At 36.2% G+C, this 20,227-nt stretch overlaps 1 protein-coding gene across 1 annotated transcript in view; it reads left to right on the plus strand.

Moving 5' to 3' along the window:
• Positions 1 to 20,227, plus strand: part of LOC123718025 (1-phosphatidylinositol 4,5-bisphosphate phosphodiesterase epsilon-1-like) — a 95,064-nt gene that overhangs the window by 24,898 nt on the left and 49,939 nt on the right. The window contains exons 5-7 of the mRNA XM_045674374.1: positions 4,311 to 4,484; positions 16,940 to 17,035; positions 19,986 to 20,097. Coding sequence (XP_045530330.1) covers positions 4,311 to 4,484; positions 16,940 to 17,035; positions 19,986 to 20,097 — 382 coding nt within the window. The remainder of the gene's footprint in view (positions 1 to 4,310; positions 4,485 to 16,939; positions 17,036 to 19,985; positions 20,098 to 20,227) is intronic.

A 20,227-nucleotide genomic window follows, 5' to 3' on the forward strand; every position in this document is an offset into this window, starting at 1 on the left:
TTCTTGAGAGCTATTTTAAGACTTCGGCATCTTCTAAGATATGCATTGGATGCAAATGACGTCAAGGCAAGGGCGGATCCAAGAGATTACTTTGACTGTGACATTGTTGCCCTGATCAAGGGGAAACTTGTTCCAAATTAAGTTTTCGTACAATGCATTTGTCCCCATACACCAATGGGATTGGGGATCAAGTTGTTGTGTATGAATAATTTCATTCGACATTTAAAATATTCAATCGATCGATTCATTTGTACAAAATTTTCTCATAGGCCCGTGCCATCAGCTACTTAGGCGATTTAAAAATATGTCTGCATTTTCTATCCCATTTACCATGGAGAGTGTTCTGAGGAGTTGTTCGGATTATTACCGGCAGCTGAGTTTCATCACGGACATCGAGGCGGAATACGAAATTCCGCCCGTATCACGTCGATGTCAGTCGTTCCATAACTAACTTTAAGGCAAATTTGCCCCGCACCACCACTATGTGGAAGCAGCTGCTGAAGCGCGTTTGCCTGTTTGACTTGAATTCGTATATAATAATTATAATTTATTTCGACTACGTATTTGAGTGTAGTTCCCACGAGAAAATGCGTTGTCACCATGCAATATCCTGCTGATAGAGGATTTAATTTATTTTATTATTATTAAAAAAAGTTAAAATGTGGAACATGGTGTAATAGTTGCAGCTCCTTACAAACGTTGTGTAATACAAAAAAAACTTGGCGATTAAAAAGAGTGGCGGAGAGTTTATTGCCAGTTCTTCTCTTCCGTTCTAAGCCATTGGTTTGAGAACTGGCAGTAAATGTAAAATTGGAAGCATTTTCTATACATTTCTGTTTTTGACGTTCATCAGTGTACATTGTGTTATCTATATGAATAAATGATTTTGAATTTTAAGAAGAGAAAAGCAGCATACACGTCTCCTGTAGGGGTTTCTTTCGGCCTTCAGCTGTGTAGACTGTAGGCCGGCGGAAACTACTTGCAGGTGGCGTGATCACGCAGCATGAGCAAGAGGATATCCTAAGAAGACTGTATGAAGAAAACTATTGGCTGCAAGATTAACATCGTGTAATCATGGAGACAAAAATGTGTAAATAAGTTTTTGAAGTGAAACTTCTTCATCGGCGTTGGAAAAAAAATTACCGTCACATTTTTCGGTTCTAACCACGTTTGATTCGAAGAGATTACAATGATAGTAATAATTCTATTACAATTAATGAAATTCTGTAATAATCTTAATAGTAATAAGATAAAATGAAATAATTGTATTATTTGTATTCATGTCTATGATAATAAAAGCCTTTTGTTAAATTTTATCTAATTTAACTTTAACCAATTTCTGTAAAGTAGATTATTTTTCGAAAAATAAGGTCATAAAGAAGTTTCATTTACGTGTGTACACGCACACATTTTTTTAATATAATTTATTCGACTTAGGTAAAAAGAAAATAACGTCTCAATATAATGTAATCTAATATTACCTAGCCTACCTATTATATAGCAGCCGACCAGCAATTTATAAAACAATCAGTGGTTTTACATTTTTTTAGGTCTGGGCATCAGATTTCCGAATCTGTTTCGTGAAAATCTGTCAATCTAACAGGCAAGTAAGTCTTGTGACACATGACTTTTTGGGTGTAAGGCAAGCCGGGACACAATATTTTGATTCAGTGAGCGAATGTTAAATCGCAAACTATTAATATTAACGTAATGAAGTGTTGCCCTAGTGGCGTCAACGTCTCTGGCTCTCAGCCCTGAGAGGTCGTAGGTTCGATCCCGGCTGTGCAACAATGGACTTTCTTTCTATGTGCGCAAGTAGCATCTATGACCTGCTGATCACCTACTTGCCTATTAGGTTAACAAATTATCATGAAAGATCCCGGCCCGGATCTAAAAAGGTTGTCGAGCCATTGACTTCTTAAAAATTAATATTACCGTACGTAAATAATGGTTTCAGCATGCGACTCTCATCCCCAAGGACGTAGGTTCAAATCCCGGCAGTGCAACAATGAACTTTGTGGATATTTAACTAAGTATTTGTTATGGTTGAGGCAATCGTGAGGTATCCCGTACAGACGCAAAAATACGTCAGTCAAGGGTTGATCTGATAACTCCTACTTGTATATTGTGAAACATACCAAAATGTATGCTCAAACCTGCCATGACGTGGTAAAGAATGTCATTTCAAAAGACTTATCTTTAAAATATCTTCAACATAGACGCAAAGTAATTGACATATCATGTTACAAATGGCGGATGCGTCCCGCCTAGCCTTCAGTTTGGTCTGACTGAGAGAAATCTTTTAATGTTCGAGATATCATCTATTTTATTTATTTTAACAAAATAGCCAGTGTACAAGCTGTAAAATTTATAGTGAGTAATGTCTGCACCAAGAGCCCTGAAGTTCAAGGTGTGATCTCAAAGCCTTCGGGCATCACCACGATATATAAGGGCTTGAAACTCTTCGCCTTAGAGAGGATGCGAGAAGACAGAGCAATATACAAATCTGATTTATTGTTATAAAACATTTTCAATACTTACTATTCACATACATTATTGTGAGCTGGTGTGGCATCTTCAGCTGTTTGGAACAGCCACGTGAGCCGTGTCAGCCCTTGGTCAATCTTCAACTGACCTGTACCTGACTATAATAGTTACTTTAAGTAATTTTAATTAAACAAAGTCCAATAACACTTACAGGCTCTATTAAAAGGAAGACGCTGTTCTTGTGTTTTCACTTACCACTGTCTAGTGTAATATATGCACTAAAACTAATTCAAGGCGTCCTTTTCAATATTCAAGTGATGTCAAGTGTCTCGACATTCACGTGTTGAAGCCTTTGATCATCGGTTCCAGCAATCTTTTTGATTATTGTAGACATAGAGAACTATGTCTCCATGGAGGTCGATACCAGCACACTTCCTCTGTATCTGTACCTATGTGGTTCACCAGTTATTGAAGTGAAACTTCTTTATCGGCGATGTAAATAAATTTTTCGTCACATTTTTCGGTTACGGGCCATCTTTTTCTTGTCCGTACCAAGATTGATTCGAAGCCACTAATAACAAAAATATATAATAACGATAACATTGGTAATAATTCTATTACAATTAATGAAATTCTCTAATAATCTTAGTAGTAATAACGTAAAATTAAATAATTATATTATTTGTATTCATGTCTAAGATAATAAAAGCTTTTTGTTAAACTTTATATAACGTTATGTAATTTAAATTAGATAAGTTGGATAAATATATTTTAGTTAAACAAACCAAATTTTAGCAATAACTTGAAGCCAACATGAGACCTTTAGTTGTTCCCACACATGTAAATTGTAAAATAACATACTCGATTCCAACAATTCCCAATAGGTCGCCTACGTATATTTTTTATATGTTACAGAAGTGTCACATAGATTTGGGAAGACATCTAGTTAAGTTAGTTTAGTCGCAACCAAATTCAAAATCATTTATTCATATAGGTACACTTATGAACGTCAATAAAGAAATACTGCCAGTTCTCAAATCAAGGGCGTAGAGCGGACAAGAACTGGCAATAAACTTTTCGCCACTCTTTTTAATCGCCAAGATTTTGGAAATGTTCAGAACTGGCCAGTTAGAAATATTTCTAGTGATTTTTTTTTAATTTCAATTTTAGAACTCTTTGGTAACCCAATTTAGTATATTGCATTCATTTGTCATTTGTTTTTGTGAATTGGCGGCAAACCCAAAACTCTTGTTACGCGTGAAAATGAACCTAACGCGAGAAAGTTTTCGGTCAATGAATTATTATGACTGTCGTTGTGGGCTTACTCAACAACAAAGCTATTATAGGCTGCGATTAGCATTTCTTAATGAAGCCCCATGGTTTAACCAGTTTAAGCGTGGACGTAGCAATCTCTGTGACCTGTCATTTATACCCAAGAACTGAAGATAAAAATCGAGGTATTCGCTTTACGAGCCCTGAAGATGGCGGTGAAAGCGTACGAAAATGCCATAGAAGAGACTCCTAAAGAAGAATGGGCCCACTGCTTTTCTCAGTGGTTCCATCGAATGCGATGATGTGTAGAGAGGAACGGAGATTGCTTCGAAATACAATAAAAGTATTCGCAACTTTCTACATTAAGCCGTTTTTCATTTTCTAAACAGTTTCAATGTTACCTGGGTATCTGCAACCATTACACCATGTTCCAACCCCACTACCTATATTTTTATGTTAGTTATAAGCTCATGTTTTAAACGATTAAGACGTTGACACTTGGCTTCAACAGCATCTGCCGCAACTGAACTTAACAATAATTTTAATTTTAGGTCGCATAAGCTGAAACCATTCTGGCTCAGCATATCAGACGAGCCAATACCAGCTCTGGACTTCCTCTCCGCTGCGCTGCTGTCAGCTGAGTACGAGAGAGCCCTCAGCCGAGCGTTGGCAATGCCTGAGTGTCGACTGATACCTTTCTTTGGTGCCTTCTTACGTGAGCTTAGGTAAGTGAAAATACTGGCTTCTTCAAGTTCGAGAGTAATATTATTATTATTTTCTTTATTCCTACATAATTATGTATTTACATTGTATATTTGCGGATGCATGCCAATAACTCTTAAATTGTTAAAATTTTAAAAACGTTCTTCTGGTTACTAGTGATATTGCAGATAAACACTTTTTTTGAACGGATTAAAGCTATGTATTATTATTAAAAACTTATAATTATTTACATAATTCTAAATTTTAATTTTTTTTCCGACGTTTCGCGTGATTTTCAGCGTGCGTGGTCACGGTGACTGAAGACAAAAGGTGTTAAATGTCAAAAGTAGCACAGAGAAAGTTGTTTTATCTGTATTTATTGCCCCGAAGTTGATATCGGCTAAAAGATGACGGGTTTTTGCAAACAATCCGCGAAAACAGAGGACACCGTGAGTCATTTTTCAGAATTATGTAAATAATTATAAGTTTTTAATAATAATACATAGCTTTAATCCGTTCAAAAAAAGTGTTTTTCTTAATATGTGAAATCTATTATAACAAAAGACAATACTATATTGCAGATAGTGGTTGACTGACTGAAATAAAATAATTAACATAAATTTAAATTAACAAAGGCGCCTGTGTTCACTATATATTTTCAGAAAATTACCTTGAAAAAAAAAGATTTAGACTATCTTATTCCAAATTTTAAAAAATCGCTCCCAGCTCCACTTCTTACTGATAACAAGAAACAATATTAAATTTTAATAAAATAATTATTTATTTATTAACACTGCGTTGCACGTCATATAAAAAGTAAACTTAATTAAATTAAGAGGACGGCAACTGGCGGCTTTATGGCTTTCGAGCGATCTCTTCCAGGCGACCACTATGACAAGAGAAAATGTGTGTTAAATGAGATAAGACAGACAAAACGTGCAAAAATACATATAAACATAGCTATTACGACAAAACTAAACACTAACAAAATAAATCGGTTGTCTGTAAAGTAGGTTTACTGACGATAGTTGAACGTGACGAAGTCATAAGAAAATACTGATAGAATGCTTGCATTTTTTAAGAGAAAATTTAAATTTTCATTTGTTTGATAGATATGTTATATGGATATAGTGAAGTAGGTAAATGAAAATTACAATTGAATTAATCAAGTTACATTTATTTGTACGCATAAATACAATTATGACAATCCTCTTTGTGGCTAGTTCCGCGTCTGCTTGCACTTCAAGCCTTGATTGCAACGCCTCAGAGCGAGGTAACGCTGCATGAGTCAGGTTTCAGCGTGCAGCTGGCTCCATCGAATTACAAGACGTTGTCACCTCAAAAAAACAAACCAAACTAATAAAAGGACACACAAATCATGATAATTTAAGATCAGTCTCACATCAGTTAGTAGTTAGTACGAAAGCTAGGGATACGATGTGGACAGGTAATGTTTGTACAGAAGAAATTTAAAAGAAGATAGAGGAGCTAAGCGAATAGGGACGGGAAGTGAATTCCATAGCCTAACAGCAGAGACCTTAAAGGATTCGCCATGAAAGGTGATTTCAAGGATATAGTTTTCGGAAGGGCGTAAGCTTTACTTATGGGCTCCCAAAAATTTTAAGTCTTTTTTGAGGAGATTTAGCGTTGGACAGGATGGAATATAAGATGGACAAATATAACATACATCAAACATTTATAAATTATGCATACAATTTTATTATTCAGACATCATCTATAAATTGTAACTCGAATACAACCTGTATTCAAATGAGAATTCTCATCGAAACAGCTTTTCTTTCAACGGATATCTATGAAGCGATGTTTCAATTGGTGGTGCAATATAAATGCAATCAATTTATCAGTTTATCATTAGCCAGAGTATAAAAGTTAATCATTTAAAACTATTCGATTGTGTTGGACAGAAAAACTGGTTCCAGTTTGTGGTTCCACCACGCTGTTGTAAACTTTTTTTTATATCAGATTGTGAATACAATAAATAAATAACTTTTACCATATAAATGGTACACCTAAAGGACTCTTGAGTTGTGAGGTTCAAGTTCACAGGCGTTAATTAAATAAAAGTTGAGCCTTGGTGATCCCAGAGCTGGTGCTTCCCTTATCGCAATACAGTATTAAAGGTCTATCACGGGGACCAAACTGCTTATTAAATTTTCCATTTATAAATTTTGAAATATTATTATTCCTCAAAACAATTTATAATCCACAACATCAATACACATATAGTCCTATCTTACATTCCCTATAGGTTAGGTTGAGGAGCAACATAAAAAAGTCTTCATCGGTATCACAGTCGCTATTGGAATGCGATTCGATAAGGACAGACACTTCAGAAGCAATTATTTATACATTTTAATAATACCAATGGCTACCTTTTTATGTCTAAGCCTCAGATTTCTGTATATATTCCGTGATCATTTGTAATAGGTGATTAACTGTGCCTGACACACGTCGACAGTTTCGGATTTCCGGTTTCCTCACAGTGTTTTCCTTCATACGGAGCGAACGTTAATTGCGCACATAGAGATTCCATTGGCGCAGTCATCCAAGCTACGTTCTCATTGATGAGAGTCACACGTTGAAACCACTATATGAGTTATTGAAGAAAATAGCACTTGCAGGATGTCACCCCGACGCCTGGTGCTCCTGCAAACAAGCTCCCCAAAAGCACACAAAGCTTTGTAGCTTTGTACGTCACGTACTTGTGTACGTCAACGATCGCTGATAGAAAAGAGAAGAATGCAGAAACATCAGATTACAATCAAAATAAATAAACTTAACTGGAACAGCGGGCACAGAGGTACAGAATAGTGGAATGTTAAACTGGTGCAAAAAAGTACAGTGAAGGAAAAATGGGGAGACAATTAAGAAGGTAAACAGCAGATACATGGCAGGGAGTGGCACAGTGCAGACATAGAGATATAAATGAGTTTAAGTGTCAAAGTATCTGCAATCTGGCTTTCATCATTATTATATTCTTCATGTGGATCATGGTGTCATGGTGGCTCATCTGATATGCTGAGACAGAATGGTTTTAGCTTATGCTAACTGAAATTAAAATTATTGTCAAGATTCGGCAGGTGCTGTTGAAACTAACTTCTTAATCATTTTAACCATGAGCTTATAACGAACATAAAATTATGGGGTTGGAACATGGTGTAATGGTTGCAGATCTTTACAAACATTTTATGAATCAAAAAACTCGGCGATTAAAAAGAGTGGCGGAGAGTTTACTGCCAGTTCTTCTCTTCCGTTCTACGCCCTTGATTTAAGACCTGGCAGTAAATGTAACATTAGAAGCATTTATTATGTATTTCTTTATTGACGTTTATAAGTGTACATTGTGTTACTTAAATTAATAAATGATTTTGAATTATTACTGTTACGCTACGCTTGCTTAAAATAGTTTAATTAGAACGCGTCACCCGCAAGTGTAAATCTACTAACAAAAGCTTTCAATAAAATAATTTCTAGACAAGACCTTCTCCAGGCTCAAAGGTCATGAACTCTATGATCTGCCTAAGCACTTTCAAAGTCATTGACTTTTTAAATGAATCAAAAAAAATAAAATTCAATAATTGTTTTACCTAGTATTGGGGTCTAGGCTGTCCTGTCCGCTCATTCAACAATTATATATATACATATTATATTGTCAGAAGGTTCTTATGAAAGAAAATTGCGCGGAATATTATAAAATTAAAAAAATAACCACCATAGTAATCATGACTTTTGCTACGATAACAATTTTATGTTCAGTGCATAGCGCTTTTACAATAGAAACTTTTTTGATGTAACCTTATGGCGTTTGACATAACATTGACAGAATGCGTGCTGCAAATATTGTCAAAGAGGATGTAAGAAAAATGAGTCAGAGTTATTATATTGATACAATACATATAAAATAATTACAGTCGCTAATTGTTTATGGCATTCATCTTGAAAATCCATGTTTTTCACATGGCCAGTTATATGTCGGAATACCAAGAAAACTATTTATATACGCGCCAGAAAAACAAACAAATAATGTTGTATAAAGCATTTTTAGTTAATTATACCAAATCGAAATCAATATTCATAGTTAAGACAGGACAACGTCTGTCGTGACCTCTAGTCGTTACTAAAATCTAATACATAAAAGTCTCGTGTCACAGTGTTTGTAATCAAACTCCTCCAAAATGGAGGAATCATGAATCCAAACATTTTCGTAAAATTTTGTGTGCCATTGAGCTGCGAATCAGACAACATATAATTTTCGTCCCCCTAAATTTTATTTTTTATCCAAAATGCTGTGTGTTTTTTATGATACATCATACAAAAACACACCCAACCCTTTCACCCCTCTACAATCCCCTATTTGTTAATTAAAAACTTATGACTTGAACTCTGAAGTTAATATAGAAAAATTCACAGAAAAACCTAAATAGTTTTCATTCCGGAAAACCGAACAGTCTCTGGGGTAGCATAGCAAAATGTTTTATGTTGGTATTTACTAAAAAGGTAGGCTAAGTAAAATCCCATTTAGGAGAAATGATGTTCTTGGGGCAGCTAGTATTATATAAAGAAAAATAGTAAACTAAGCCTTACTAAAACAAATATAGGTTTACAAGGTTGAAACGTTTGTACACACCTGGAGTGAATGACTGTGATAATGTTTGGAACGGGATGTAAGAAATGGGAGGTGGAGGGTGCTAGTTTTTGTACTAGTCAGTTTCTTCATAGTTAAGTACACAAAGCCTGGCTAATTTTTTCGTTTAATAATTAAGATTAATAGATAGGAAAATTATGTTAATGACAAGAGTACAAAGACTGTGGTAGACCGTTCACTATCCAGTACATAATATTTTGGGATATATTAGGTGAACATTTCGTAGGCTAACAGGGAAAAACTTTTTTAATACAGTTGCTCAAAAACTGGCGTATTGCAGGGACGTATAGCGTTCGGGATGTGGACTATTACACACTCGTGCGTTCTCTTTCCCAACTGTCAAAACAATGTCTATTAAAAAGAAAAAACCAACCACGAAGTTTTTACTAAAAAAAATCATAGACGTTTGTATGATTCATGCAAATATTTCTATAAAGAAGCTACTTCAATATCAGATTGAATGATTTGATTAAATGAGTTAAGTTAGGTTTCATTTCATTTCATCTCATTAAATTTCGTTTCATATCAATAAAAAAAATCTACTGTAGACTTGGCTGTATAGGCATAGTTCCCTTTGCCTAACCATGCCTTTGGCGCCATTTTGAAAAATGTTCTTGAGAGTTTAATTGTTTGTTTAATTGAATTAACACCACCCGAACTCAGTATAATTGCACAAAATGCTTCGAAGAAAAGTTAAAAAGTCGCCACATATTTAAATACGACGAATTTATTTAAGAGAAAAAAGCAAATAGTTATATTAAATTGCTTCATTTTTTGGCAACTGTGTTAAAAATAGTTGTTCAGTACACGTGCGGAACCGTCATTGCAACTTCTTCCGACTGCCAGTGTCGGAACTCTTTGCAATGACAGGCTTTCACTTGTAATGAAATGTACTATGTTTGAAGATAACTTCTTTTGGCACGTTAGATGAAAAGATACACATTACATTTTTACCATGCGCGCGCACACCGTCAAAAACCAACACTTTGAAGTTAACTACAGTCAACATTATATTTTGTGACATTTAAATAAACTTCATTTAACTGGAGCATTATAATACAACTTTCAATGTATGAATTACCTTTTTTCTATTGTTAGTCGATTACAAACGTAGACTTAGCCGAAAGATAAAATTTTTGAAAACATTTTCATCTTGTTACGCCAAAAAGTATAACTTCTAACGCGTGTACATAAAACACACATATTTTTTTATAGAATTTAGCATAGAGACATTGCTACTCTTTGCGATTTCTAAAAAGTACTGTGTGGGCCTGGGTTTTCGGAAGCTATATCCAGGATGCTCCCTTCCCATGCTTTACGGTATGCGGTATATACTTAGTGCGCACGCGACAGCGGTTAAAATTTTACTCCCTTGCGCCATTACGCCCGGACACCACCTACCATCTCCGGTTCGTGTGTCAAAGTCAAATCGACAATTGTGATCCTTCTTCGATTGACACCGACTTAGCAGTGTTCTGAAGAATTGTTGATACCTCCTGTCTCGTTGAACACCGTACTAGCCGTATCAATGGAAAATTTCATCAACATCACCTTGATGGCTGGAAGTACGTTTCACAAGGCACTTTCTTTTGCGAACTGGATAACTGTTGAATTGTGGTGGGAGTCTTCCCTGAGAGATCACCTCCAACTATTCAAAGTTCTGCACACCTCCCTCAAATGCAACGATCCCACTAAAAATTGGTGTCCATGGGCTGCAGTGACTCCCATTTTTAGATATTCCGTAAGCTCGTTTGCTTTTTATTATAAAAAAAATTTTTTAAGCATTTGTCTTCTTCAAAATAAACTTCAGTTTTGGTGATCACCTCATCAACACAATTTTTTTTAATGTAATAGGAGGCAAACGGGCAGGAGGCTCACCTGATGTTAAGTGATACCGCCGCCCATGGACACATTGCCAGAAGGCTCGCAAATGCGTTGCAGGTCTTGTCAGAATTGGTACGCTCTTTTCTTGAAGGACCCTAAGTCGAATTGGTTCAGAAATACTTCAGTGGGCAGCTGGTTCCACATAGTGGTGGTGCGCGGCAAAAACTGCCTTCGAAAACGCTCAGTTGTGGAACGACGGACGTCGAGGTGATACGGATGGTATTTTGTATAATAATAATAATAATATAATGGTAATTTCCTGCTAGCCTTCTGCCGAGGTCTGAGAACAGGAAAAAGGACACACATCTAAAGAATACGGTGGAAAAAAATTTGTTAGCAAAGTAGCCCGCCATTTTAATGAGCGATTCGAAATTTAAAAATCGACATTTTAACTAAAAGTCCACAGATTAACACACGAGCACTCAAATCTTGCACAGAATAAATCGCGAAAAATAATTTTCACTCATTTTCCTCCGTCTTTTTAGGGATTTACACGGAGTTGTTATTGCGTTTTGCTTTTAAAACTAAATGTTTTGTGTTAACGATGTTTGTGATAGTATATAAACAGGTATATTTCAAGCAATTCTGATGTTGTATTTGTGTCTAGAGGTTTATAAGTATTTTTTTTTAATATTATTACTTTTTCTTTTTGTATAGAACACAAACGGGCGAGAGGCTCACCTGATATTAAGTGATACCGCGGTACATTGACACTCAGTGTCAGAAGGCTCGCGAGTGCGTTGCCAGCCTTTTAAGAATTAGTACTTTATTTTTGAACCCTTAGTTGAATTGGTTCGGAAATACCTACCAGCCATGGGCACTCTCAATGCCAGAGGGCTCGCGAGTGCGTTGCCTGCCTTTTCAGAATTGGTACTTTCTTCTTGAAGGACCCTTAGATGAATTGGTTTGGAAATACGTACCGTCCATGGACACTCTCAATGACAGAGGGCTCGCGAGTCCGTTGCCGGCCTTTAAGGAATTGGTACTTTTTTTTTTAGGACCCTCAGTTGAATTGGTTTGGAAATACCTACCGTCCATCGACTCTCTCAATGCCACAGGGTTCGCGAGTGCGTTGCCAGCCTTTTAAGAATTGGTACTTTATTCTTGAAGGACCCTTAGTTGAATTAAGCAGTTGCTTTAAGACGTGATGATAAATGAACTCATCATTGTAATGCACAACTAAAAATTTTCATCATCTAACGTCAAAACAGAATGCAAAATTCCACTTGATCATCACACATTCACATTTGTTACACGCACCAAAACCCACCCACTTTCCGTCTTTCAAAGAGCATACCAGTTGCTAAGACCAATGCACGTAGTTCTCACCAGTAGAAAAGGTTCTATTGAAAAAAACACCAGCACTTTTCTTGTATTTTCTTCGTAAATCCTTTTGACTGTCATATCAAGCTGGTAAAATGTATTCTTCATTTACTTAAATTCTCTAACAATCGTAACATCTTCAGCTGTCCTGTCAGAAAGTATTCTTGTCCAACATATAATTACAAAATGTAGAATTTTATACGTCAACCTAAAATTATTAATTTCGAATGGAAAAGACCAGCCCACGACACCTTCTGCACCTTCTCTGTTAACTAGACATCCTTTCATTCAGTGTAAGTAAGCATTATTCAGTAGGGCATACCTTCGGGATCTGAAATTAAGATAATAAGACAAAAATAATAACCTAACGTTTAGCAGCGCCATCTATTGCTACGTATCTGTATTACACTCGGTTAAAACACAAGAAATGTTTTATAAACAATACAATACCCATTCATTAATAAGTTTTATTAGCGAGTTAACGTTACGTTAGTATATACATAAATAAATCAATGGCGTTACAACCTTTTGAGGTCTGGGCCTCAGATTTCTGTATCTGTTTCATGATCGTTTGTGAATTGAATAGTGGTGTATCAGTCTTCTGTGCCTGACTCACGCCGTCGACTTTTTGGGTCTAAGGCAAGCCGGTTTCCTCACGATGTTTTCCTTCACCGTTCGAGCTAATGTTAAATGCGCACATAGAAAGAATATCCATTGGTGCACAGCCGGGGATCGAACCTAGGACCTCAGGGATGAGAATCGTACGTTAAAGCCACTAGGACAACACTACCCTCTACATACATATATATGACGGAGGAAAATCGTCACTCCATGGATTTGGACGTAACAGGCTTTGTTGGCGTTATGTGGGTACAGTCCGAGCACAGAAGACACTAATAATTATCGTACAGTATTTTATTTACATTGATTCCTTTTAACCATAAAAATAACACTTTTAGCTTATAACGTGTAGCGGTTCAGTTGTATGTACGATAAAGACTCGGTCCAACGTATGTCCATAACTCATAACTGTGTACGTTACTGTCCACAGTCAAGATGGCGCGTCGATCCCACTCCAGGCTTTTGTTCGACAATCATTAGTCGTATTAATATTTATACTTATATTTATATTAATATTTGTACTTGTACACACGTAAGAAGTGAAACGTCTTTATGACCTCATTTTTATAAAAATGATCTTACAGAAATTGGTAAAATAAACTTAAATAAAGTAAAGTTTAACAAAAGGCTTTTATTATCATAGACATGAATACAAATAATACAATTATTTCATTTTACCTTATTACTACTAAGATTATTACAGAGTTTCATAACTTTTAATAGAATTATTACTATCATTGTTATCGTTATTATATGTTCTTGTTATTGAATTCACAGATTTTACTAAATTTTAAAAAAGTAGAGTCGACTCAAGGATATTACAGATTCGCGGCCATTTTATCGGCCATCTTGATAAACAAAAAACGACTCATCACAGAAACTACTAAACCATTACAAGAGACTAGTAGATGTTCATCTTTTTTCATTACAGCGTAAATACAATTTGAGAGAAAGCGAATACTGTAGAGCAGTGTATGTACAGATTTACAAAGACATTTGATAATAATACAATCAAGAGTTCTATAGAATATATACAGTAGTAGAGTACATACAACTTGTTAAAACTACTAAGAGCCTGACACACTTACCACAATCACACTCCTCTCCAACCTCGACAATCTTATTTCCGCAGAACGCTCCAGAGCTTTCCTTTAGATAGTCCCTTTTCCTTCCATCCCTTACAGCATCCAATACAGCGCTGATATTGCTGACAGTTGCAAACTGTTATGTTAGTTATAAGCGATTTAAGCCCTCACTTAGCTTCAAGTGTTTCTTGTATTAGAACACCCCACCAGCCGCCACGGAACTGAACTCGCAAAGACATTATCAGCTCTATACAAATATTAATCATAGAAACACTTTACACACGAATGACACTAACTATATATCTCTTGTTTTTTAATTACTTCCATAGTTGCGTACCTCATTAAGCACCAATTATTATAATTACTCCAGTGGCGTAATAATTGAACCATCCAAGGATTGTCGTTTGTACTAACCAGCTTCCTTTAAGTTTCTTCTGTACAAATACTACCTGTCCACATCGTATCCCTAACTTTCTTACTAACTGACGTGAGACTGATCTTAAATTATCGTGATTTATGTGTATTTTTACTTTTTACTTTCTATTTTTAATGCATCATCTTTTTAGTTTAGTTTGTTTTTTTTTGTTCCTGTTTAGTTTTGTCTTAATAACTGTGTATAACATGTATTTTGCACTACTTGCCTATCTTATGTAATTTAATACATTTTTATCTTTACTCACAGTGGTTGCCTGGAAGAGATCGCTCGAAAGCGACAAGGCCACCAGTTGCCCTCCTTTTGATTTAATTATGTTCAATTTTATATTTTCTGCAGTGTAACGAAGTGTTAATAAATAAATTCTGTTATCGAACAAGGGGTATCAAGGCCTGTTAAATGTCTATGGATACTCTCAATGTCAGAGGGCTCGCAAGTGTTGCCAGCCTTTTAATAATTGTTACTTATATAGCAGTGGAAAACGGACAGGAGCTTTACCTGGTGTTAATTGTCTATGGATACTTTCAATATCAATGAGCTTGGACGGTCTGCTCTGACGGTGGTATGCTCTTCGAAGGTGCGAATTGGTTCCTAAGTACATCAGTGGGCAGCTGGTTCCATCTGGTTCCAAAAAGGCTATTATTTCATTTCACCTTATTACCACTAAGATTATTACAGAATTTAATTAATTGTAATACAATTATTACTATCATTGTTATCGTATATATTTTTGTTATTAATGGCTTCGAATCAACCGTGGTAGAGGCAAAAAAAAAGATGGCGCGAAACATGTGACGGTAATTTTTTTCCAAAACTGATAAAGAATTTTATCAGCTTCAATAAAAATTTAATGATAACAAAAAAATATATATATAGACGGGATTGGTATCTACGTAACTCACACCGTTTGCACCAAGAGACGTCAGGTAACAGACGGAGATCAGAGGTTCAAGGTGGTGGTGATCAAAGCTAACAAGTGAGGCCACGATAACTAAGAGCTTGAAGTTGTTTTGGTCACATTTATTTAAAACAACAAAAACATCTCACTTAATCGTAATTATTAATTACTAGCGGACTTTTGAATTGTATAACTAAAAATGCTTTATGATATACATCATTCTTTGTTTGTCTTTCTGACGCGTATATGAATAGTTTTGCTGGTATTCCGACATATAACTGGCCATGTGAAAAGCATGGGTTTTCAAGATGAATGCCATAAACAATTAGCGACTGTAATTATTTTATATGTATTGTTACGAAGACGGGTCGACTGCATGTTTCTAGATTTTTCCACTAGTTAGTGAACTTTTCAGCAGGCTGTAATATGATTTCTGACCGTTTCAGGAGAGGATCAATCACATATTAGAAAATTGTAATTTTCATAATGTTACCCTAGTTTTCAGGAAGCTGAAACCTTTTTTCAGTCGGTTTCAGAACATGTGTAGTCGAGTGGTGCAGTTTTCAGGAGACCCGTTTTCAGGCGTTTTCAGGCCTAGTTATACCCCTTTGATGAAGGAATATTCTAGACCGAACTTTCTAGGTGTGAGACAAGGACGAAATGATACGAGAGAGAGAGAGAGAAGATCAGAACTTTCTCGAAACTAGACGAGCACTCTAGAACGCCGTACGACAAGGACGGAGCAACGTGCGAAAGAGACAAAGAGTGCGAACGTTCTAGAATTGTGCAATCGCTACTCAGTAGCAAGCCCGCCTAGAAAGTTCTCGAATATTGTTTAGAATTATTCCCAGGGATATATAAGCGAGCCGAAACGCGACTAATCGCCTTTAGTTTTGAATGCGATTACACGAGAGGAACACCAAAGCGATAAAGTGCGAATAAAGTGAATATAAGTGATAAAGTACAGTGTGAAGTGTGCATAAGTGAAGTTATAAGTGATTATTTTTGTGTGCTATAAGTGCCTTTCTGAAAGTAATTTGTGCCCATAAATTCCTAATTTCATTTACCAATAAATAAACCCTTGAAGAAATCCACGGCATTTTCTATCCGATCCCCTAGCTCGTAACAGTATTTTATCAATATAATAACTCCGAGCGAAGCATTTGTTTTAAACTATATTCATTTTCTTACATCTTCTGTCAATGTTATGTCCAACGCCATACGGTTACATGAAAAAAGTTTGAATTATAAAAGCGCTATGCAATGAAAAAAAAATGCTATCGTAACAAAAGTCAGGATTACTTAATATGGTGGTTAGGTATTATTAAATTTTCTAATTTTCCGCGCTATTTTCTTAATGTTTTCTTTCATAAGAATCTTTTCCTAACAATAACAAACACAACAAAAAACTAATTTGCGAAATCGGTCCAGCCGTTCACGCGTGATGCCGTGACCAAGGGAAATGGGGTTTCATTTTTATATACATAGATAGATAGATATAATATACATAATATAATCGCGAATATTCTACATTAGTTTGTATTGTGTTAAAATAAATACGTTTGCAGGGAAATATTGGCGGCGACACCATCGCTCACAAGTCATTCCGTGGCTGCAACGCCGACACACAGGAGGGATTTCAAAAGGGAATCAACAAAAGACAGGTAACACTTCAGTATTAAAAGTATCCGTGGGTTAAAAGGGGATGTAGTGACAAGGATACGAAAAGACATATAGAACGGATGAGATGAGAAGCGGATAACAGGAAGACAAGGCAACCGTGGAAGGTGAAGTCGGGTTGGGTAAGCCTTGTCGTGCCTGGACCAAAGGACGTACTAAATAACAGACTAGTCATAAGTACGTAGCATGAATGGTGAATGTAATGAAAGTAGATGAAGCGAAAGTAGTAGTGGACCGTGAGTAGGTGGAGATCTTTGTTTTCTGTTATGGAAAGAAGGCGTAAATATATAAGTATATAAAACCAAATACATAAGGTACTAAAGTAGACACAGGTATAACCGACGAGCATGGTGAATGTAATGATAGTGGATGAAGGGTGAGAGTGTGTTTAAGCAGTCCGCAGTCATTCTTCGAAATTACCTACCTAAGTAGTTTAAATATATTTAAAACTAGTGGACGCGGCAGTACACACGTTATAAAAAACATTCTTGAATACACAAAACATTCTGTCGGTTGGAAATGGGCCTGTAACCCAACGAAGTTCTATTTTAATAATGCTAATAGATATAATTTGTTCCTAAAAAATGCTTTATAAACATACTTATAGATTGTCCTATGTTAGAATATCTTCACATAAAACTTTTAACTTCGCTAAAAGTAAAAAAATCTTTACTGACGAGCGTTGAATGTGACAACGTCATAAGAAAATACTGATGGAATGGTTGCTTTTCAAAAGAAAATTTCAATTTCATCTGTTTGATAGATATTTTGTATGGATATAGAGGAGGTAAATGGAAATCACACACACACATATTTGTACGCATAAATACAACCGACTGTGCCTCTTTGTCGCTCGATCCGCGCTCTCGTTTGCACTTCAAGCCTTAAATGGAACACCCCAGAGCGAGGTATCGCCGCATGAGTCAGGTTTCAGCGTGCAGCCGGCTCCATCGAATTATAAGACGTTGTCACGTCAAAAAAGAAAAGACTTAAAGAATCGACTACACTGACGATTCTAATTCACATGAGATGTCAAATGGTATTGTCAGATTGCCAAATGCCTGGTTTTGGCGTAAGTATTTCGAGGGTCGGATTTTAGTTCCAAATGTGACTTTAAGGACTCACGAAGCGATTCTCATCCATGCCCGCCGTGGTAGCGGTCCCGCAGCCGTTGTAGAATACAGATATTTATGTTCACACACATTTCTCTCTGCTCTGCGATTGGTTGGCGGGCGATATTTGAGGAGGAGTTTCTGTTTTTCTTAAAAGTTCTAAATAACTAAATACGGACATCCTTCTTTAACTCATTAATAAGAGTGACAAATAATCCATAACGATATCTTGCCGCAATCAGTGGATGCAGCGAGATCCTTTTAGGTCTTCTTTTTTAAATTCTTCTGTGAAGTAAGTATAACGCAACAGCTCGTTTCTGGTGTGTGTCCATGGCGGTCTGGTACTCAACTGATTTAACCGGCCGTCTTGCAACCGCCAAGTTTGCAAGCGATAAGTGCGCCGGCAGCCACACAAAACTCCGGTCTCCATTCCGCCACCGCGTGATTCCTTAGCGAAGTGAGTTACACGAGCACAAGGCGTTCGTCAGTTTACAAACACAGTAGATATGTCGGAGAATGCGGAATTATGAGAAAATGTTCTGATCGTGTCAATTGACCGTTGATATTAATTCTTGCTTTGGTTAATAATTGACTTTCCTTTTATTTCTTTTATGAATCATAACTTTAGTTGATTCGATTTGTTTCATAATTTAAACTCATTACTTAAGCAGTGCCACTTCGACAACATCATCCCAATCCATTGGTGCGTAAAAGCATCAACGGACAAAAGAGGCCCGTAGAAGTCGCCGACATGTATTGACGGACCCGTGGCCAATAATAATAATAGCCAAAAACAGATGAGGGTAAAGAACCGTTCCGTACTTCGATCACTCCAGTGAGCTTCCGTCCTGCGCTTGAGGCGATTGCCGCGACAGCCCAAGCCGAGGTTTGAGTCTCACAGGACGCCATTGCGTTAGTCGCGGTAAAAACTGTCATTTAGGCCGAGATGTAACGGCCCTTAAGGCCAACAGCGAGATTTGTTAAAAAATATATGCTTGCAGTTATATATAACTTTTATATTATATTCAACTTTACAGAAATTGGTTAAATAAAGTTTAACAAAAGGCTTTTATTATCATAGACATGAAGACAAATAATACAATTATTTCATTTTGCCTTATTACTACTAAGATTATTACAGAATTTCATTAATTGTAATATTATCGTTATTATATTTTTTTATTATTAATGGCTTCGTATCTCTTCGAATCAACCGTGGTAGGGACGGGAAAAAGTTGGCGCGTAACCCAAAAATGTGACGCGTAACCCAAAAATGTGACGGGCAATTTTTTTCCAACGCCTATAAAGAATTTTCACTTAAAAAAGACAACGCAGTACCGATTGAGTATTCATTGGAACATTGTGGTCCTGAGATATTGACCGAGTTGGGTCTATTTGTGGTTGAGTAGATTGTGGTTAAAAGTCAGATCGGTGCCTTGAACCACCTGCTTTTTATAAGATAAAAATGATATTTGTAATATTAAAAGGCATAACAAATAAAATACTGTACGATAGAAGTTCTTGTTGGACAAAACTGTTTTGAAACTATTGTAGATTAAAATATTAAATATGAACAATGGATATATATAAAAGACTTGTACACAGACGCTTATTTAAGGTGCTTGGTAAGTACTGGTGACTACAGAGCGAATGCTTTCCTTAACGAATAAGTATCGCAATACAGTGAACAACAACAGGAAATGCCAGCGTTAAAAGTCTATCACTGGGACTAAACTTTTTTCTTTTATTATTATTATTACTATGTAGGTTAAGAATATTGTAAATACTCTCGAATTTTCTTAATATGCTCCTTCCTTTTTAGAGGGTCGTTAAAAAGAGATAGCAAACGTGAAAGCAGTAAAAGGAACGAACAAAACACGATAAGTCCATTACGGGAAAAACGGGAGTCACGAAGCGAGCCTGCCAGACAAGTGGTAAGCATATCAAAAGCATCTCACAGAAACAGAGTCCCAGCATTTGCCTGTACATAAATAATTTAAGAAAAATGGTTGTCTGTAAAGTCAGGTTACGGACGATAGTTTAGCGTGCCAACGTTACAGCAAA

The sequence above is a fragment of the Pieris brassicae genome, chromosome 14, assembly GCF_905147105.1.
Source record: "Pieris brassicae chromosome 14, ilPieBrab1.1, whole genome shotgun sequence".
NCBI classification, from domain to species: domain Eukaryota; kingdom Metazoa; phylum Arthropoda; class Insecta; order Lepidoptera; family Pieridae; genus Pieris; species Pieris brassicae.